The following is a 22,671-nucleotide window of genomic DNA, read 5'->3' on the forward strand; positions in this document are numbered from 1 at the left end:
CAAAAAAAAAAAAAAAAAAAAAAAAAAAAAAGAATTTAACAATTTTGCCTTTATTTTTATGGTTAACATTTATCTATGGCAAGTGATTTGTAGCGAGTCTTCCCTTTTGTATATTTCTGTTTTCTTTTATGTACAAGTATTTAAATAAGGAAAAAGAGATTGATTTAAATAAATATTATTTAAATCATACTGCATGAGGCAAAAATCATGAAGGCAGAGAATGAGTGGTTGAACCGCATTTGGAAGAGCTTTTCTCCTCTGTTTTAGGGGAACACCCACTCAGAGCCTTGTGTCTTGCATGTGTGTCTTGCAGACCCAGTGCACGGCCCACAGAACGTGGAGATTGTGGACATCCGAGCCCGGCAGCTGACCCTACAGTGGGAGCCCTTCGGCTACACGGTGACCCGCTGCCACAGCTACAACCTCACGGTGCAGTACCAGTACGTGTTCAACCAGCAACAGTACGAGGCAGAGGAGGTCATCCAGACCTCCTCCCACTACACCCTGCGGGGCCTGCGCCCCTTCATGACCATCCGGCTGCGGCTGCTGCTGTCCAACCCTGAAGGCCGGATGGAGAGCGAGGAGCTGGTGGTGCAGACCGAAGAGGACGGTGAGCAAGGGACACAGGCTTGCCTGGGAATGGGGGATGCTGAGCCCAAGTGTGCGTTAGTGATTAGCATTCACAAAGAACCCTTGCTTGTTAGACAGGGAGGAGCCAGTGCTGAGAATCAGCATGAAATTCAGGACTCAGGGGATGAACAGTAGGGTTTGGCCAAGGAGCAGCTTGGGGCATTTTTCCAAGATGCTTTGCCTACCTTGGGCTGCTCTTTGAGGAGTACCTACATGTGCTCCAGCAAATCCCAAGTCCCAGCTTTAAGGCGTGCCTTAATCTCTCCCTTTCGCCCTCTTGTCACCAAGAAACAAAAAATCACAAAGCATTTATCAAAACATCATGAAAGCAGCAATGCTTTGAAATTAAATTTTAATTAAACATCATTAATAAAACATCAATTCCTGCTCTACGGGGATGTGTGGACATTACCGTATTAAAAACACCAGCATGCAAGACACCAGTCCTAGTTCTGTAACTATTCTGAGGCTCTATCCCAGAAACCACTGGACTGAAGGAAGGTCTCAGCAGTGTGTAGATGCCCTCTGTATGCCAGGATTAGGTTCCATTATTCCTAAAGAGGGAGGGGGCTCCGTTTCTGTTTTCTGCGGAGCTCATCCACCTCAAGGACGAGCCGAGAATGGAGCCTGGCTCTAGTCGATTAACTGAAACTCCCCTCAGGGGGCCAGAGAGCAACCTCTCTGATTGAGCTGACTGGATTCACGCTGCTTTCATCCATGCTGCAAAATTGTCTTCTGGGGAATTTGTAGAATTTGTAATTTCAGTACCCCAGTGCCTTTGAGGGCCTGCAAAGTAATCTTTTGCTGGAGAGAGAAGCTCATGGCCGCTGGGCCCCGTGGCTTTATCTGGGAAGCAGCTGTTGATAGCAGACTAAACATATTCTTTATTTTCCCTTTTGCACAAATATCTCAGACAAAACCACAGCTCTCTTATTTAGTGGTTACTTCTCCACTTTTAACCACACTGTGAAATGGAATATATGAGGCCTGGATAAATGAAAACCATGTTGATGGTACCCTCTCTCGGCTGCCATCTATTGCGCACCTGCACTCTGCAGGGCACCAACAGGCATGTTCACACAATGAAAACTCATGGAAAAATGGAATTAATATGAATCTTTCCATGAAGTTTTTGAAGTACTCTCATGTGTGTGCATGCAAGTGTATGTATGTATGATAGCTAGGTATGATATGGCAATATCATATGTACAGATAGATAGATACATACAGTATTTTTAACCATTTGAAAGTAAATTGGAGAAATCATGACACTTGATCTCTAAACTCTTTAGTGTACATAACCCAAAAATAAGGACATTCTCTTAGATACTCACAATACCATATAACATCGAAGAAATTTAGCATTAATTTTTAAATAATCTAATATACAGTCCACGTTCACATTTCTAATAATATTAAACCTAGTTCTTTGTGGGGAAAAAAAATAATCTAAGATATTTTTGTAAAAGTATTACATGGATGGTGATGTATATTGCTCATAGTACCTTGTCAGGAGGCACATAATGTCAGGGAGCACCTCAGCTGGTGATGTTGCATATGGTCAGTTAGATAACATGGGGACCACCCAATCCCTCCACTAAATGCAGTAGCTTCTTCCCTTTTAAAACCTCTGTGCAGTGATACTTGGAGATGGTATGAGCATCGCACTCCCCCAGAACTCCCACTCAATGGTTTTAGCACCGCTTGATAATCTTCCATTTAATCAATTATTACACTGGTGCTTACAAAAGGGTGATTTTAAAATCAATCATTCCCTCTGCACTTACTAATTTGCATTCTTTTTTGTTATTAATTTTTAAATTTATTATTAGCATATTCATTCTTACAAATCATGGTATTTCTTTATGCCTTTTGCCCGACCTATCACTTCCCAAACCCCCTCCCTCTGTCCCTCCCATCTCTAGTATTGTATTAGTCCAATTTTGTTGCTATAACAGAATACCTGGAACTGGGCGATTTATAAAGAAAAATGACATTTATTGCTTATAGTTTCTGAGGCTGGGAAGTCCAAAGTCCATCTGGTGGTGGTGGCAGTGACCCAGGGGTCTCACATTGCAAGATGGTGGAAGCAGAGAGAGCAGAGAGAGGGAGAGAGACAGACTCTCCCCTTCTTTTAAAGCCCTCAGAACCACGCCCCTGACCCCCATTTTTTTTTTTTTTTTTGTCTTTTTTCGTGTCCGGCAACGGATCGCAACCCTCAGTGTCGCGCCCGTACTGGACCGGGACTGGCAACGGGATCGCAAACCTCGGTGCTGCACCCGCACCTCGCTCAGCCAGTGAGCGGGAACTGGTCTGAATGTGGGATCCGAACCCTCGGCGGGAGCGCCACCATGCTCCCAAGTGGCGCACTGTAGCATGCGCCACCGGGCCGGCCCCCTGACCACCATTTTTAATCCGTTCACTACTGCATGGTCCTACAATCTAATCACCTCTTCAAGGCTCCACCTTTCAATTACCATAATAGGATTTCCCACCCTCTTAACAGCCACAGTGGGGGCTGTTTCTAACACATAAAACTTAGGGTACACAATTCAAGCTTCAGGAGATTTTGGGGGGACATAATTCAATCCACTACAAGTATCCTTATGTTTGTTCTCTCCTTTTGAAAGTTCAACATATTGTTGTCTTTTCTTTCTTTCTTTCCTTTATTCCTTCCTTCTTCCCTTCTTCCCTCCCTTCCTCCCTTCCTTTCTTCCATTCCTTTTATAGAACTTTTTTTCTCCTCATTTTCCTCCCTGTTTTTAATATCCCTATTGATTTATAGATCGCATTTGACTCAATGTATTAAAATCTACTACTATCATTTTCTTTCTGATGCTCAAAAATTGGCTAGTAGGAGTTCCTTCAAAGTAGGAGTCCCTTCAAAGCAGACTCCTAGGTCTCTTTCACATGTCCCCATTAGTCTTCCTTGCTACAGCCACAGCAAAATATTCTAGATTATCCTTGCAATGCCCTGCCCAGACCTGAAGTTAGCCACTTATCCAAGGATATCTGGTTGCTTTTAGAAGGGAGTGGTATTTTGGCACTAAGATATATGTCTTAGGTGTGCTCAATGGTGTGTTATGCCTCTAGGCTCTTCAAGAGCTGGGAATATAATTGATCTGTTTTAAACCATGAGCTTATACTGATTCAAATCAAACACTTCAGAATTCCTTTGCACATTTCATATATATATATCTCCCTCCTCCTACAGTGAGATTCTCAACATCCACATACTGTTTCATTTGCTCCATTCTGCAATACACAAAAAATAGTTTCAGAATCACAACACCAAACCCACTAACGAACAATGCAACTACTAAGTAAGGTTAAAGATTTATTTTCAGTTTTTTTGTCCTTAGGCTATAGCCCACTGAGGGTATACAGTCAGGACACCGTGTTCAAAAGTTTAATTCCTTTCTTTGTATAGTTATATTTTCAATTTGATACCCACTTAGAGTTATTTGTTTCTATTTTAAGGCTTGCCTTCCATCCCATCCTTTTTTATTTAATTTCATTGTTTTTAACATACAAAACAGTTGTGTTTTTTAAAAGTCAAAATTATTTAAAAAGGTACACTCCAAGAAATATTGCCACATCTCTGTATCTTTTGCACTATTGCAATCCACACTTGAAAGGTAGTTATTTTTGTTTATTCCTGGTTTATCTTTCCTACAGTTCATTTTACAAAATGCAAATAATATTTTCCTTTCTCCTATTTCTTATATAGAAGGTAGCATGATAGACGTAATTTGCATCTTATGTCTTTGTTCACTTAGTATATGTTGGAAGTCACTCCATATCAGTTAGTACAGAATTTCCTCACTCTTTTTCTAGCTCTGTGGTACTTCATTGCATGGACATGGCTTATTCAACCAGTGTTCAGTGGACACATAGGTTTGTTTCTATTATTTCCTGTCAGAAATAATACTATAGCAAGGGGCCGGCCCAGTGGTGCACTGCTACAGTGCGCCGCTTGGGAGCGCGGTGGTGCTCCCGCCGAGGGTTTGGATCCCACATACAGACCGGTTCCCGCTCACTGGCTGAGCGAGGTGTGGGAGCAACACCGAGGGTTGCGATCCCGTTGCCGGTCCCGGTCCGGTGCGGGTGCGACACTGAGGGTTGCGATCCGTTGCCGGACACGAAAAAAGACAAAAAGGAAAAAAAAAAAAAGAAATAATACTATAGCAAATAGCTTTGTGCACATGTTGTTTGATATTTGTGGAGATTATCTTCAGGGTAAATTCCTAGAAGCAAGAATGCTGGAGTCAAAGGGCAAATGTATACACAGGTACATTAGATGTTGAGAGATTCTCTTCTACAGAAGATGTATCATTTTCCATTTTCGCCAGCAGTGTAGATTCATTTAATCTTAATACAAAATGTGAAAGAGCAAGCAGTATTATTTTTCCTATTTTATAACAAGAAAATGTAAGGCATTATAATTAATAACATGGTATGTAATTCAAAGTAATATAGTTGATATTTTATATGATTAATCACATATAATGTACATATTATTTCATTTAATATTATAAATTTAGCTTTAAATGTTCATGAACTTTAATTGTAAGGAAGACCGACATCTCAGGAATTAGTACCTTTATTTTGTGTACATTTCTAACAAGCATAATCATCTGGTTTCTCAGGTCACAGTAAGCTAGAAGGAGGCTGCTTGTTGCTAGGGATAAGTGCATCTATAGTAACAAGATGTGGCATGTAAAACCTGGGAATGAGAAAAAGTGAGAAAAAAAGCATAAATGATAACAAGGCAATAAATAAAGCAATCCAGAGTCAATTTCCATAAGGGTAAGAAGATACACCTACCTTAGGAAGTCTTGCAGACATCACTTTTTTAGAGCTCAGTACATTGAGATGTTTACAAAGATGACTTTGAGATATTATAAAGGGTAAAGAGAGATGCAATTATGTTTTTCAAATGCCCACTATGAGATAGACATTGTTCTCATATTTCACATTCTTATAGTCAATTGCCAAACAATGTGATGTAGATGTTATTGATAAGGCTGTGCAGAAGAGGAATTAATAGATCTCGAAATCTCACCTGTGAGGCCTTCCCTGACCCCCCTAATATGAAATTCTATACCTGGCCAAAACTTCTTGAACACTCTTCTCTGCTTTATTTTTCTCCACAGCATACTGTATATTTATTTCTTTAGTTTATTGCCTGTTCCTCTATAAGGAATGTAAGCTTCATAAGAATAGAAACTTTTTGTTTTGTTCACTGTTGTATATTCCCCAGCAACAAGAACAGTGCTGGTCCACAGTATGTGCTTACTGTTGATAAATAAATGAACTAACTAATATCTGAAATCAAAGTCCATGCCCCTTTCTTGAGACTACAGTGTCCCATTTACAGACACTATTTTAAAAGGTGGGGATATGTGTGCTGTATTTTAGCTGTTTTCAAAGCTGACTCATACTGGCTTGCTAGAGCTGATCATTAGCATCTTTTCCTACCTCCGTGTTCAGTAATGCCACAACCATTGCTTGAAATCAACCATGGAAGGAATATTTACACCATGGGAAATGGCAAACAAATTAGTTTTTCTTTTCTTTCTTTCCTGGAGAGCTGGTTGTGAAACAAGTTGTAGCATACTACTGTATAGTCCAATTAAAAACCTGTATTTGATGTCTGAAGATGTAAATATTTATCCAGAAAAAATATTTTTTCTCCAATAAGACTAGAAAATATGAGTATATTGAAATAATATAAATCTTTCTGACTTTTCTCTGTATTACTCGCTTACATACTCCAATAACCCTTGAACTATTCTCAAATTATTGATTTTTCTTAAGTTAGTTCCAAACCTCTTTATAATGAACAACAACTAACCAACCAATAAACATGGCATCTAAATTAGAGGTGAAAAAGTGACCTAGACAAGAAAAGTAGGAAGGGAAATTCCTATTGACTTGTGCAGGGCCCTGTGCTTTTATATGTGCTGCCTTGTTAATTATCACACTACCTTTGAAGTACACCATTCTTAACCCCACTTTTCATATGTGGAAATAGAGAGGAGGAGAAAAAAAGGAGAGGAGAAGAAATGAGAAGAGAGAAAAAATTTCCTTTGATAACACTCTGTCCTCCTTCATGTTGAAATGAAAATTTCCCTTAAATTACCACCTGACTTTAAGGCACAAGAAAACATCTGGTTTAATTACAGTGAATTTACATGAACCTACTGACAAGAAGCACAGTTAAAATTAGCAATTTTAGTGTGTTTTTTTTAAGAGAATGAAATTATAAAGTAATTAACCTTTGTTGTAGAACTCTGTCAAAAGGATGGAAAGTTCCATGCTGTTAAATAGAAGAAGAAACAAAATTGTGGAATGGGAAAATGTGGATTCATTAAAGAATTACAAAGAAAAAAAGAATGGAAAAGTGACACAGAATTAGAAGATAAGACCAAAAAAAAGGAATTTTTTTGCCAAGAAATCTTTTTACAATGAGAGAGAAAGGAAAAAAAAAAAAAAAGCCCCAGTTTAATCAAAGGAAACTATGTCTACTCATCAGAAAGGACATCTTGACCTATGGGGTGACAATATGACAGGTGGAGAGAGCTTTGGTCTCGAAATAAGACACCCCAAATTTGCCGCTAACAGATGCTGTGTCTGCCTTTCAGCCTTCTGGACCAACATGTCCACCAGGTGATGCAAGAAAGGGGTGATTCAGAAGATACTTTGAAAATGGAAGGATCTGAGCTATATCCAGGCTCCATTCACTGCTTTCTTATGCAACTTTGGTTATATTACTTGCACTCTGTACCCTTCAGTGCCCCCGTCTGTAATCTGGGGATGATAATACCACCAGCCTTTGTAAAAAGTCAACCCCACTGGGACCTGCTACCTATTCACTGCCCTCACTCCCTTTTCGATCCAGTTTAAATTCCTTAGCCAATCATTCCAGTTACTTCCTTGCATACTCCCTCAACATCTCAGCCCCATTCTCACTTCCATGTGTACATAGCCCTAGTTCCATATGATTTCCTGCCTATTCTGGGCCTTCCCTTTGTAGCTGACTGCACACCCCATGCTGACCACTCACATTGAAGCCAGGAGCACCACTGGAGCAGGCTTTTTAAAATTTATTTTATTTTATTTATTTATTTATTTATTTTTAATTTTTTATTATACATATATGTGGAGTACAATGTTGATTTCCAGTAATTGTGTACAAATTGTGATGGTTAGATCAGTATAATTAGCTTATTCATCATTACAATATGCAATCATTCTGTGTCTGTTGACTAATTTCTCATTAGCCCCCATCTCCTCCTCCCCTCCCCTTTTCCACCTCTAGTTTTCTAAAAGTTCAGTGTATTACTTTGATTGTTGTTTGTTTCTTTCTTTTTCTCTGTCTCTCTTTATTGTTCATTTGTTTACTAAAAGATTCAGCTCCCAGTTATGAGTGGGACCATGCGGTATTTCTCTTTCCATACTTAGTTTGTTTCACTTAGGATAATTTTCTCCAGGCTCATCCATGTTGTTGCAAATGATAGAATTTCATTCTTTTTTATGGCTGAGTAGTATTCCATGTGTATACATACCACAATTTCCTTATCCAGTCATCCACTGATGTGTGTTTCTCTGGTCCATTCATCCTGCTACTGTCCCAGAGAATATTTCTTCCCTGCCTTCAGACCTCCAGCACCTCCACCCTGTCCTCACATTTAGTTGATGACTTTATTGCCAAATTTACTGAAGAAATTGAAGCCATTCAAAGAGACTTCCTCAAGCTTTCATCACCCACATCTTGCCTAATATTCAGCCTTCTCTCTTGTTTCTGTAGATGAACCATTTTGTTTTATAAATAAAAGCCAATTTCTCCACTTAATACTCCAAATCCTATTTCCTTTTCCTTACTCAGTGTTATTGCTCCAGCTTTGGTCCCCTTTCTACCCTACATCAAAATTTCCCTCTACAACTGATCATATTTATCCCCTTACACACAGGATGTCTTTCTCTCACTTTTAAAGAGACAAACAAAAACACCCAGCTCTATCTTACTCTCTAGCTACTGTCCCATTCCCTCTTCACTGCATACTTGTTTTTTTCTCCTACTCTCTCTTGAACCCACTCAACCAAAATAACTCAAATCTCTACCGTTCCACCAAAACAGTTTTTTCAAGGTCACCTATGACTCACATGGCCAAACAAATTCAACTGTCATTACTCAGAGAGTTGGATTTTCCTACTTAACGTATTGGAAATTTTGGCACAACTGGTTATCAAATCCTCTTTAAACCACTTTTTGCTCTTGGCTTCCAAGACATCACACATTTCTATATTTCCTCTTTCTTTGGTGGCTCCTACTCTTTTGTGTTTTATGCTGGTTCATTGTGAACACCCCGACCTTATTGGCTTAATTCTTGGGACTTTCTTTTTTTTATATCTATACCAGAGGCTGACCAGATCTTAAAACATAGGCTTTGCAGACCAGGCAATCCTTGTAGCAGCTACTCAGCTCTGCCATTATAGCAGGAAATCAGCCAGAGACAATATATAAACAAATGGGTGTGACAGTGTTCCAATAAAATTTTATTTACAAAAACAGTCAGCTGGTTGGATTTGGCCTGAGGGCTATAGTGTGCTGACCATGTATCCAAATTAATTTCCCTAATTATTTCTTCCAGACTCTTGGCTTTAAAGTTCATCCATATGTTAATAATTTACCCAATTGATATCTCCAGACCAGACCTCTCTCCAGCCCTCCAGAGTCATGTATCGAACTGTCTGCTCAGTCTCTCCACCTAAATTGCTAAACAGCCTCTGGAATTAAAGACATCCAAAGCAAAGCTCTGGATCATCCTTCAACCCCACCAAACTCGTTCTTCCTACTGTTGTCTTCATTTCAGTTAATGACAGCTCCATTTTATTAGTGGCTCAAGCCAAACACTTTGACTCCTTGCCTTTGTCAGACCTGAGGCCCTGGATTGCACAGCTCCAAGAGAACCCTTCACCCTATATTGTCTGTGATGGGTGCCCCCTGGCTTTGTGCAAAGCAGCAGCCCTGCTTGCTCCCGCCATCTGATCAATCAGCATATTCTCTTGTCTCATCCTTCAGTACAAATCAAGATTTTGGTCATTTCTCACAGCCTCTACTGCTAGTTCATCAGCCCAAGCCACAACCTCCAACCTGGATTATTGCAGCAATTTCCTAAATGGTCTTTCAGCTTCAGCACTGGCCCCTGCATTCTTTTCTCAACACAAAATCCAGAATGATCTTGTTAAACCATGAGACAAATCATGTCACCCCTCTGTTCCCAACCCTCCAATGGTTTCTCATATCACTAAGATTAAAAACCCAAAGCCCTACAATGGCTCTTAAGACCCATTTGACCAGAATTCCCACCTCTGGTTGCCTCTCTGACCTCATCTCCTTCTACTTCTGCCCCACTACACAAATTCATTGTTCTCCTCAAATTAGAGGGTACTTCAAAAACTTCATGGAAAAATAGTTAAAAGATAATACAGGCTAGCTGGTTGGCTCAGCTGGATAGAGCATGGTGTTATAACACCAAGGTCAAAGGGTTCAGATCCCTGTGCCAGCCAGCCCCCCCCCCAAAAAAAAAGACAATACAAATCTTTCTGTGAACTTTTTGAAGTACCCTTGTATGGGAGGTGTGTCCTTCCCTCAGAGCTTTTGCATGAGCCATTCCCTCTGACTGAAAGATCTTCCTCCAAGTAAACAGGCTGTTTCCTTCACCTTCTTCAAGTCTTTATTCCAAGCTCACTTTTCAGAGAGCTCTTCCCAGACCATTCTATTGCACACTGGAAACCTCTCACACCACAGTCTTTGTTTCTCTTTTCTGCTTTGTGTATCTCCTTAGTGTTTATCATCTAACATACTGCATATTTCACTATATGTTTTAATATCTGTCTTTTGCCACCAGAATGGATGCCACAGAGACAAGGATTTTTCTTTCCATTTTGTTTACTGCTACTTCCCAAGCATTTAGAACAGTGCCAGGTAGATAATAAATACATACTAAATACATAACTGAATGAGTAAATTCTGAGTCCCCAGAGACAAAATAGATTTTAAAATTATTTACCATAGAAATCAGAAGAAGATTGTAGAAAGCTGTCTAACGTCCTCAGTGAGCTATGAGAAGATACGGCGTCTATGATTAGCAAGATAACACCATTCAGAGAGAACAGATTGAGGTAAGGGCACCACTGGAAATAGTAACAATCCTAATTGGCTCTCCAAAAAATCAAATTAGTCATCTGCAAGCTACCCTAGAGCTGTTCTCAGCGAATATGATGGGGCCAGGGGGAGAAGAAGACACAGAGTATTTACTCTGTCCCGGGCACCTTGCTAAATGCTTTATGAATATTTACGTATTGAATCCCCAGGACAACCTATGAAGTAGGTACTATTTTTATTCCCATTTTAAAGTAAGGAAGGTAAGGCACAGAGACGTTAAGCAACTTGCCCAAGGTTATACAGCAAACAGTGGTGAGAACAGGACACAAAACCAAACAGTCTGGCTTTAACCCATGATCTTTAGCAACACTGCCTTTATCAAAAGGCAAAATGACAATGAATTTAGTTAAAGATCTCAGTTGGCTTTATTGTGATTCTAGAATCAGGCAACACATAATTCTATAAAATTCAATAAGTGTTCCAATGAACAGAGCAGAAGAGGTTGGTTTTATAGACAGAAAAAGCAGAAACCAAGAACAAAAAGCGGATTTGTCATTTCAAAGTTACTTTCCTTGTAATACGAGGACAGGGGGACAGAACAATAGAAAAGTAACCGGTTATTTAACATCAGGGTACTTTAGGCTATCCTTTTTTGTGCAAGGATTAAGGCAGAGGGAATTTCATTATCCTGACTATTGAAGATTTAAACTGACCTGTTTGGGATATCAGATGTTACCTCTCTCTCCTGATTTCTCAGAAAGTCAGACCACAACTTAGTTTAGATTTGGTGATGTGGAACTTAGCAGGGATAATCCATTGTGTCTCTTATCTGGTCTTTTGGGGCCATTTGCAGGAACCCAGTCCAAAGCAATGGCATCCTATACTTTCTACTTAACACCTGGTAGGTCTAGGTGATGGAAATAAGAGTTTTGATTCAAGATGGTGATCTGATCACTCTTCTTAAACTGTCTTCCCAAAGAAATATAGAGAAAAAGACCTTTAAACCTGAGAACTATATGAGGATGCCATACCCATGCCAGAAAGAAGGAAATCATGGCAATGTGGAAGAGGAAGATCTAAATGGGAAAGAGATGACTGAGCTTTCATTGCCTGGAAAGAAAGCCCCTGGGGCACAAGAGGAAAAGACTTCAGAGCCTAGCTGCATCAATACCCTCAACCCTGCTGGACCAGGGCAAAGGCAGGGGCAGACCATGGTGCTGGTGGACAGGAGTGGTGGGTAGGGAGCTCAATGTCATGGGCATCTTTATATGCTAGTCTATGGTGTAGAGGAGCCTATATCCAGGGTATATGGCTAATAAGAAAAGAAGATGGCTTTAATGGAGGGCTCTAACTGGAAGGAGACACTCTCACTAAAGGAAGGGACAGTGTTTCTGGTAACTAACTTCAGGCTGTCCCCCGAAACACCTACAAATCCCACTCTCTGCAGAGAATCTTTCTGCTACATGGCTAGTTCCCTTTCCTAAACACTCCTCATCCCACTACCCCACAAGGTAAGCAGACTCCTTAGCTAGCCAAGTAATGCATGAGTATATCTAAATTCTTCCCTTGCCCTCTGAGTTGGAAATATTTAAAAGAAGGACTTACATAATCACTAGCAGAATAACCCACTAAACCAGACAGACCATCACATACCATCTCTTAAAAGGTTGCACAAAGAAAGGTTACAGAACAGATGAAAAAATGCTTTCATTATTACTCAAGGGGACTGATCTGATAATGCAAAGTTAATGTCCCCTAAGGATTACAGCAAGAAACAAGATTTTTAAAAACAAAACAAAAACACTAATATGCATTCTCAGTGAGAATATGTAAATAATTTCTAGGATAGAACATGCTCATGGAATGAAAGTTAACATTGAAATGATGTTAGTTCTCCCAGACTGATTTTTGTAAAATAGTTTAGTACCATTTATTACACTTATTTATTTAATAATAAACTGCATAGTGCTTAAGGATGTTTGTTTAAGGAGTTAAAAACTATAAAGAAAAGCAAGGTCATGGTATGAAGTTGACTACTGATAAATTAATTAGATGTTTATTTGTTTTATGCAATTGTATAGTGTTTATTTCACAATAACAGGGCTAAAAAGGATAAAATAATGATCTATATATAATTTTATACCAATAAATTCAAAATGTAGGTGATATGGAAAAAATTCCCAGCAAAATATAAATTAAAAAACCTGACTCAAGGCAAAAAGTAATTCCTGTGTAGTTCTACAACAAATAGAGAAATAGAATCAGTGTTTTCTTTTTCAGCATCAGGTCAGGGTGGTTTTACAAGTGCAATCAGATAAGCACTCAAGGAATTTGTAATCCCAATCTTACTTATGACTTTCTGAGTGGGAGAAAAGAAGGAACATTCCCCTCCTCAAGTTATGACACACCTGTAACCTTAATATCAAAACCAGATGTATTAGCCTGTTCCTATTGCTTATAACAAAATACCTGGAATGGGGTAATTTATAAAGAAAATGAAATGTATTGCTTACAGTTTCAAAGGCTGGGAAGTCCAAAGTCCAGGGAACACATCTGGTGAGGTGACCCTACAGCAGTGGAAGGTGTCATATGACCAAATGATGGAGCAGAGAGAGCACTAAATTCCTCATTCACTCCCATTATTCTAAGAATGGATCAATCCATTCACGAGGGTACAGTCCTCACAATCCAATCACTTCTTCAAGGCCCCATCCTTCAATTACCATAATAGGACTTTCCACCCTCAACAGTTACAGTGGGGATTATGTTTTGTGGGGACATTCAATCCAAGGCATTCTGCCCCTGACCCCCGAAAACTCATGTCTTTTTCACATACAGATACATTCATTTCACCCCCAAAATGTTAATTTGTTTTAACTCAAAAGTCCAAAATCTCAGGGTCCCATCTGTAAAATCAAAATAAGTTATGTACTGCCAAGATACAATGGAGGGACAAGTACAGGGTACATATTCTCATTCCAAAATGGGTGTGATAGGCCAGAAGAATGGGATAACAGGACCTAATCAAGTCCAAACCCCCCAACAGGGCAGGTCTCAAATCTTAAAGCTGAACAATCCTATTCCTTGACTCCATGCTGGATATTCTTTGCACGCTGGTGTGGGGGTTGGGTCCCCTAGTCCTTACGCAGCTCCACTTCTATGGCTTTCCTGGTCTGAGGCCATGCTTCAGCTCTTGCAGGCTGGCATTGCACACTGGTAACTTCACAATTCTGGGGTCTCCATAGCAGATCCATTCTCGTGGCTCCATTAGACATAGAACTGATGGGATTTCTCTGCTGCAACTCCAACCCCATGTGTCTGCTGGGCATTGTTCTAGCGAAGGTTGTCTGCGATGACTCCACCCCTGTGAAAGATCTTTTCCTGGGCCCCCTGCTTTTCCATAAATCTGTTGAAATTGGGGTGGGGGCTCCCAAGTCTCCACAGCTCTGGCATTCTGTGAGTCTACAAACTTAACACCATGTGGACACTGCCAAGGCTTCCAGTTTAAATCTTTCAAAGCTGTGGGTCCAGCCACACCTGGGGCCAACTTAGCCACAGCTGGAGATGCCAAAGCAGCTGGGGTGCTGGTGTGGGAAGCGGATTCTCGAGGTGGCCCTGGGCAGTGAGCCTGTAGAGCGCACCTCAGGCCTGTTCCCCAAGACTGTTCTGTTTCCCTAAGCCTCTGGGCCTGTGATGGAAGGGTTGGCCCCAGAGACTTCTGCAATGCCTTTAGGGGCCTTTTTTCCATTCTTTTGACAATCCCTTTCTTTTGTACTGATTTCCTTAGTAGTGGTTGCTGGGTTGCACCATTGCATTTTTTCTCCTGAAAATGCTCACTGCTCCTCTATCACATGGCCAGACTGCAAATTTTCCAAATCTTTATGCTCTGCTTCCCTGTTAATTATACATTCTGGCTTTACATCATGCCATTTCTGGCATCACTCAGTGTAGGCTGTTGCAAGTAGCCATGCCTTCCTAAATGCTTTGCTGCTTAGAAATTTCTTCTGCCAAATACTCTGATTCAGTACCTTTAAGTTCCACATTCCATAAAACTTTGGGGCATGCAGCCAAGTTCCTTGCCAGTTCATAGCAAGGGTGATCTTTGCCCCAGTTTCCAATAAATGCCTTATTTTTATCTGAGACCTCCTTAGAATGGTCCTTACAGTCCGTATTTCTAAGAGCATTCTGGTCACCATCATTTATCCAGTCTCTAATAAATTCCATACTTTCCTTCATCTTTTTGTCTTCTTCTGAGTCCTCCAAACTCCTCCAACATTTGCCCAACACCCAGTTCTGAGACATAAATTATCTCCCAATTGATCTATAATTTATGCAATTCCAATACAAGAATCGAACATTTGTCAAAAACTTACAAGCTGGTCCCAAAATGTATATACAAGGAGAAAAACTAAGAATAGCTAAGACAGTCCTGGAAATGAAGTATGAAGTTGAAGGCCTTGCTCTACTGGATATCAAGACTTACAAATCATTGTCAGTCAGGAAGGTGCAGTACTGGCACACGGATATTCTAATAGAACAGTTAAAACATGTGGAGAGAATTTAGAAGTAGACCCTTACATATATGGAATATGATAGAAGGTAAAGGTAGCATGGCAGGTCAATTGAGTCATTAAAATATTTTTTTTAATAAGTGATACTAGGATAGGGAGGAAGAATTGAAATTGGATCCCTACCTCCCATTGTACATAAAAACACAATTGTGAATGGGTTGAGGACATTTTATTAGAGTCATAACTTCAAAACTTTTGAAGAAATTTTAAAAATAAATTCTTATGACTTCAGGGTAAAGGAAGTGCTTCTTAAATAAGACTGTTTAATTTGGATTTATTCAGAAGCAAATTATGAAGTAAAGATTCAAATGGAAGTAGTTCATTTAGGAGGGGGTCCTAGGAAACACATGTAAGGGAGAGGCAAAGTGAGACAGAAAAGGAAAAGAAGCCAATACATGATGTGTTATTAAGAAAAGTACCATGTGAATAACTGGGTTTTGGAACAGTGACATTCTAAGTGTGGTCCAGGGAATAGCACTGACTCATTAACTTTAGCTGGTCCATGACAAGATAAGTATGAGAGGGTTACAAAAAATTCATGGAAAGATTTGTAAGATCTTTTAATTCCATTTTTCCATGAGCTTTTTGGAGTGCCCTTGTAAAACATAATACCAAGAGTTTGCAAGGAAGTAGGAAAGTGGGAAGTTTCAGAACATTTCCTTGGGGAGTATAAGCTGCTACCACCACTTTGGAAAACAATTTGTCATTACTCTAAAGCTGAAGACAGATGTACCCTTCAGTCTACCTATCCTATTCCTAATTATAGTATATGTTCAACCAATGTGCAAAAATATTCATATGAGTCATGTTCTAAGATAACCTTCTCTGGAAACAATCCTCATGTTCATCTTCAGTAGAATGGTGAAATAAATAAGACTGTATTCACAGAATGGAGATGAATGAAATGCAGCTATATGTATCAACACAGCTGAATCTCAAAACAATGTACAGGGACAAGTGCAAATTATATAATAAAAAACATTCAATCCATGTTTATATATAAAGGAAACCAAGAAAAACTAAATGATATAATGTCTTGGGATAGATGTGTATATTTATAGCTCCAAATAAAAATAAGAAGGATGATTACTGTAAAATTCAGGATAGCACCTATTTTTGGGGGGGGGAGGGAGGTGGAGAACGAGGACCTTTCTCAACCTTCATCAGCTAGACCCTCGGATGAGTAAGTAGAATCTGCATCTCTCTTTTTAGCTCATTTTGCACTTCCCAATGGCTTCTCCCTAAAGCTTTAAGCTTTCTCCTAAAGCTTCTCCACTCATCCCAAATTCTCGATGCAGCTCATCCCCCACTACACTTTTGAACATGGAGACATTAGGAAACCTCAACTCCTTTCTCAAAAGCATCTGCACATTTCCTCCTCTCCTCTTCTCTCACAGAGAGAAAGGTACCTTATTTCCACCTACACCTGCTCTTGCCTTTTCAGGACCCTACCTATGTCAGTTGTCCTCTTTCTCACCCTTCTACGTCTTCCCTCTATTTAATCACACCATAATCTCTCTCATCTTTGAGAGGGGTCACTATTTCGGCTCCATATCTCATCCTTGCTATTTTTTGCATTACCATCCCCATTCACAGGCAAAATTAGGACACCAACGTTCTCCCTAAGTTACCTTTGCTCATGTCACAAGTAACCTGGAGGATACTCAATTCAGTGGGCAGGTCTGAGGCCACACCTTACTTTGCTGCTTAGCCATAGCCATCACTGTTAACCAGAAACTTCTTGAGCGTCTTTCCTCCCTTGGATGCGAAACATCAGCTCACCTTTCTGGTTTTCTAGTTGCCTCTCTGAACACGGCCTCCCAGTTTCTCTGTTTTCCTCCCTATTGTTAAGACTGGAGTTCCTCCCGGCTTAGTCATAGACCTGCTTTTTTAAAATTTCTTTTCTCTGCTTTATACTCTTGCTACAAGATCAGGGTTTCAATTTCCTAACATTGTCCCCAGTCTTCCTATATCACCCCTTGGATGTCCTACATACACTTAAAATAAGGTATGACAAAAACTGAGCTCACCATCTTTCTTTCCAAAATTGGTCATCCTTTCAGGCTCACTGTCTATGAAGAACACTCTGATCCCCAGTTGTATAAAACAAAAGGGCTGGGATTCTCTGTGACACATCCCTTCCCTCCTTTACCCTTATCCATCAAGACCATGTTAGTTACCATCCCTAAATCTCCTAAACAGTCCATTTCTCTTATACACGGCCATCGCCCTGGTTCAAGCTACCACCCTTTCTCCCAGGATGATGACAGCAGTGTCCTGAATTTTCTCCCTTCACCCTTGACCTCACAAAGCTGCCTACCACATTCCAACATCCCTTCCCCCTTTCGCCCTAGTAACTTCTACCCATCCATCAACTCTAACTTATTTGTCACTCAATATTCTAACTTGCTGAACAAGATTTCCTCTGCTTGTTATAATTCTCCTAGTACCATATCCTTTTACCTCAGATCCTGATAACAAATTTAATGAATTAATTGTCGGTGTAATTATTTAATGTCTGTCTCCCTTTCCAGGAGACAAGCTTTATCAAGGATTTAACTACATCTGTCTTTGTTACCGGTGCATCCCTAGTGTCCATCACAGTCCCTTGATCATATTCAATATTCAATAAATATCTGTAGGAAGGAAGAGTGTGTAAGGGAAAATGACAAGAGATATGACTAATTAAAAGCTTTTACATACCTAAAATATTTAAAAAGAAAATGAAAAACTGGCAAAAATATTTGCAACATATGCAAGAAAGCTTTATGTCCTCAAAAAGAGATTATAATTACAAGCCCATAAGACAAAGATGAGCAAAAAGAAAGAGCCATTGAGGAAAATGAGCACAGGAGATAGAGAGCTTGTTCATAAAAGAATCAATGCAAATGGCTAATTAAACTGAAAAAAAATCTGCACTCTCCAGCATTCTAAGAAGGATACACACACACACACGCACATGCGTACACACACACACACACACGTTTATTTTTTTAAATACAGATGTTCCCTGACTTACAATGATTTGACAATGATTTTTCAACTTTACAATGGTGTGAAAGCAGAATGTATTCATTAGAAACCATACTTTGAATACCCATACAACTATTCTGTTTTTCACTTTCAGTACAGAATTCAATAAATTACACGAGCTATTTAACAATTTATTATAAAGTAGGCTTTGTGTTAGATGATTTTGCTCAACTGTAGGCTAATGTAAGTGTGCTGAGCACATTTAAGGTAGGCCAGGCTAAGCTATGATGTTTGGTAGGTGAGGTATATTAAATGCATTTCAGGATGTAACCCGATTGTAAGTCAAGGAGCATTTGTAGTCAATGCTGGCAAAAATGAAGACTAGACATATTCTGTTGGGGAGCCCAGAATGATACAGACGTTATGGAAAGCAATCTGGTAGTATGTGTCAAAAGTCTTAAAAATAAAGATTTCATCTACTTTGGCCCAGTAAATTAATTTCCAAGAACTTATCTTAGGGACATCAGCAGAGTTGCATGCAAATACTTATTTATAAGAATGCTCATTCCAGTGTTACTCATAGTCATGAAGAATTCAAACCAACTTTAATGCCCAATAATAAAGGATTGGTGACTATAATGGGACACATCCCCCTCCAAGTAGCCATTAAAATACATGGCCCCAAATTACACTTAAGGATATGTTTTTAAACTCTGTGATTTGTTTCATGATAAAAGAAGATCACAGCACAATATGCACAGTAGAGGTTACACTTTTTAAAAATAAAATAAAGTATGTTTCATGATAAAAGAAGATCACAGCACAATATGCACAATAGAGGTTACACTTTTTAAAAATAAAGTATGTATACGTATTTAAATGCATATAATACTGGAAAAATATCTTTGAATAGGGGGATTATGAGTGATTTTTTTTCTTTTCTTTTTTTAACCTTTTTGTATATTCTTAATATTTAACAAATTCTGTGTATCATGCATCATAATGAGAAAAACTAAATATATTTTAATTTAACAATGGGGAACTGATTGCAACATATGGCTGAGGCTATATCTAAAGAGGTATAGCATGATGATTAAGAGTACATGCTTTGAAGTTCATAAACAGGTGTTCAGTTCCATCTTTACAACTTAAGAGCCATATGACCTTGAGCAAGTTATTTAATTCTCTCAGCCCCAGTTCCTTTATCAGCACAAAGAAGATAATACATACTGTGCAGAGCTGTTTTGTGGCTTAAATGAAATAATGTATGTAAAATTCTTACCAAAGAGTAACCGCTTAGTAAAAGTACCTGCTTCTATAGTGCCAAAGTATAAATAGATCCAGTAATAATTTACATGAATTCATGATACCCTAGGGCGTTATAACTGAAACTTTGGGGAATCATTTATTTTCTGGCTCAGTATCTTCCAGACTATTGTGGAGTCCAGCAGGAGGATGCTGGCAGAAGGACTGACCTGCTTACAGAAGCAGCCCCAGGAAGGGTCGTGCTTATTGGTGCAAAATGCTGGCATAGGCCATTCATTTACTTATTCGTCCAACCAGCAAATAGTTATTAAGCATCTACCCCATGCCAGGCATTGGAGACTCAGCAGTAAGGCAAACTAGCTGCCTTCTTCTAATTGGATCGAGGTTTCAAGACACATGGTTCCTATTGGAAACTGGGGAAGCACTTCCTAAAGTCGGAGAGAACTTGGTAGGATTAGGAAAATGGTAATTGGTAAAATAATGATGAAGGTCATTTTGCATTCTTCAAATACCAAGACCTCCTGGCAGAGCTGGGGCTTGCTGATGTCCTCCTGCCCTGATCAGGTGTAATTCTGTTTGCAGATGAAAAGCCATCAGCCTTCTGAAAAGTGGTCAGCAAACAATGGCCCATTGGTCAAATCCAGCCCATTGACTATTTTGGGAAGTAAAGTTTTATTGGGATGCAGGCACACCCATTAGTTTATGGATTGTCTGTGGCCATTTGTGCTACAATGGCAGAGTTGAGTATTTGCAACAGAGACAGTATGGTCCTTCAAACCTAAAATATGTATTATCTGGTCTTTTGTAGAAGCTTTGCCAACCACTTTCTAGGTCAATGGGACTGGAGGAATGACATGGAAGATACATCAAGTTCATGACTTTTCCCTTCTATAGTTCCAGGAGCTGTTCCTCTGGAATCCATCCAAGGAGGGCCCTTTGAGGAGAAGATCTACATCCAGTGGAAACCTCCAAATGAGACCAATGGGGTCATCACACTCTATGAGGTAAGGACATTCCTCATACTGCATCCGTGGGCTTAGCTTTATCAATTTACTTTTGCCAAAAGTTGGTGAATTCAGTTGATTCTACTGAGCATGTAAAGGTGAGTGGGACACAATGTACCCAAAGGTTTCTGGAAATACAGTGGGAAGAAAACACAAAGGAACACATTTGCACTGTCTTGATAGCTCTAAAGACAAATAAATGTGTGCATGGAAGAGATTATGGTGACAATTAATCTCTTCCCCATTGGGGTCAGGAGTCAGGGAGTCAGATTGTCCTAATACAGAAGAGAAGACACAGGCCTGGCAACCAGAAGTTAAAGTTCATCAGGGAAACTAGGATACTCATGTGATGCTCACCCCACCCACATTAACCCCTGGGCTTTGAAAAGAATCCTAATGTTATTCTCTGCTCCAGGGGTACAGAATTCTTGAGCTTTAAATTTCTCTATTCCCAAGGCATATTTTACTGTCACAGGTGGTAGTATCCAAAGACCCTGTCCAAGCATTAGCACAGAGCATTATATGAGAGATGGAACAGAACCTACTCAGGCAGGAATGTGCCCATCAGTCCAACACAATATGGCTTCCTGAAAACTTGTAAAACTAAAACTGTATAGAAATCCATTGCAAAATAATAACAAAACAAAAAATCTCCAAAAAAAAGCTGTTATAGCCAAGATTCAAGTATCAGGATGTGAATAAGATTGACCCTCATCCCACTTCTTGTGTTCTGAGACACCATGTGATTGCAGTACTTCATAAAATAGAAAAACACAGCAATGCAGAAGGAAGAGCGCGGATGCGAGATGTAGCCTAGTTTCCTAGTAGTTTTACCATAGTCTCAAGTTACCTTTGGCCAGTTCCTCTTCTTGCCAAGTTCAGTTTCCTCATCTATAAAATGAGGGTAATCGCTACTTTGGGGTTGCTCTAGAGTGTCTGAGGATGAAAAAGACATGAGCATGAAACATATATTAAAACATGTACTTCAGGCTCATGGAGGGGCTTAAGCCACCAAGTGCTCATGCAGAAACATGCACCAATAGACAGTGGACTTAGGGAAGAATATCCCTCTGTTAAGCAATGGTGAGCTCTGGGGAGAAAAATCAAGGTAGTTGATGAGGGAGAAATATTCAGGATTAATCTGATGGGTCCAGAAGCTGTCTAAAGAGACATAGATGGTCCTCAGAGCTCACTGAAGGAGAAGATTATCCAACATGTACAAGGTGCTTGAGAAATCCAGCATTGCTTACAAGAGGTGCTATCTAATATCTCCATTGCAGAATTTTCATGGAGCTTTGTGCAGCTCTCAGGATTAGCACAGGGAAGGAGGGCACAGATATCCATACCCACCGTATATGAGCAGCGTTGGGCCACACACTTGGAAGAAGCTCCCTTTCTGGGGATGCTGCAAGAGGAGGGGAGGTACTCAACTCAAACAGATACATCTTGCCTAGAATGTGTTCAAAACTTTGTTTTTACGGAAGAGGGGTTGGAAAAGTAACTGAAACAAAACTCAGCCATTTCAAAGCCACATGCAATTCTTTGTAAAGCAGAGATCACAATTACACACACACACACACACACACACACACACACATTAGAGATTTATTGTGCACCACAACCCGTTCTTTGTAAAGCAGAAGGAAAGGATCCACAATTTGGAGAGATAAGTTACTTGGTACTGTTATGTAAAAGGCTCTCCATGCCAGATGTTCACGGCTTTTGGAATTCACAGGCCTGTAACATTTCAAAAGGTTGGGGCAGACCAACATAGGGTACTACATTACCATCTTTTATCAAATTTACTTCATGAAAAAAAAGACAGAATTCCAAAAATATAGAAAGGACATAATTTCCGAATAAGAGGCAGTCATTCAAACTGTGTAAATTTAGCTTCATGAATAACTCACTTACTTTTTGAAATTTAGCTTCATGAATAACTCATCTTACTTTTTCTCCTTTTGCCGTGGATTGATGTCAGCTTTGTCATGAAAAGGTCCTGATCCCTGCACTTGAAAGGAAACCATTGGTTCAGGCCATGTTGCAGTTGGAG

General features: G+C 39.7%; 1 protein-coding gene across 1 annotated transcript in view; it reads left to right on the forward strand.

The window, feature by feature from the left end:
• Positions 1–313: 313 nt before the first annotated feature.
• The window catches only part of PTPRT (protein tyrosine phosphatase, receptor type, T), a gene marked incomplete at its 5' end in the record, with an annotated part of 369,542 nt that continues 347,184 nt past the window's right edge, over positions 314–22,671 (forward strand). Inside the window, 2 exons of the mRNA XM_008571855.1 lie at positions 314–610; positions 20,509–20,618. Coding sequence (XP_008570077.1) covers positions 314–610; positions 20,509–20,618 — 407 coding nt within the window. The remainder of the gene's footprint in view (positions 611–20,508; positions 20,619–22,671) is intronic.

The sequence above is a fragment of the Galeopterus variegatus genome, unplaced genomic scaffold, assembly GCF_000696425.1.
Source record: "Galeopterus variegatus unplaced genomic scaffold, G_variegatus-3.0.2 Scaffold730, whole genome shotgun sequence".
In the NCBI taxonomy this organism is placed as follows: domain Eukaryota; kingdom Metazoa; phylum Chordata; class Mammalia; order Dermoptera; family Cynocephalidae; genus Galeopterus; species Galeopterus variegatus.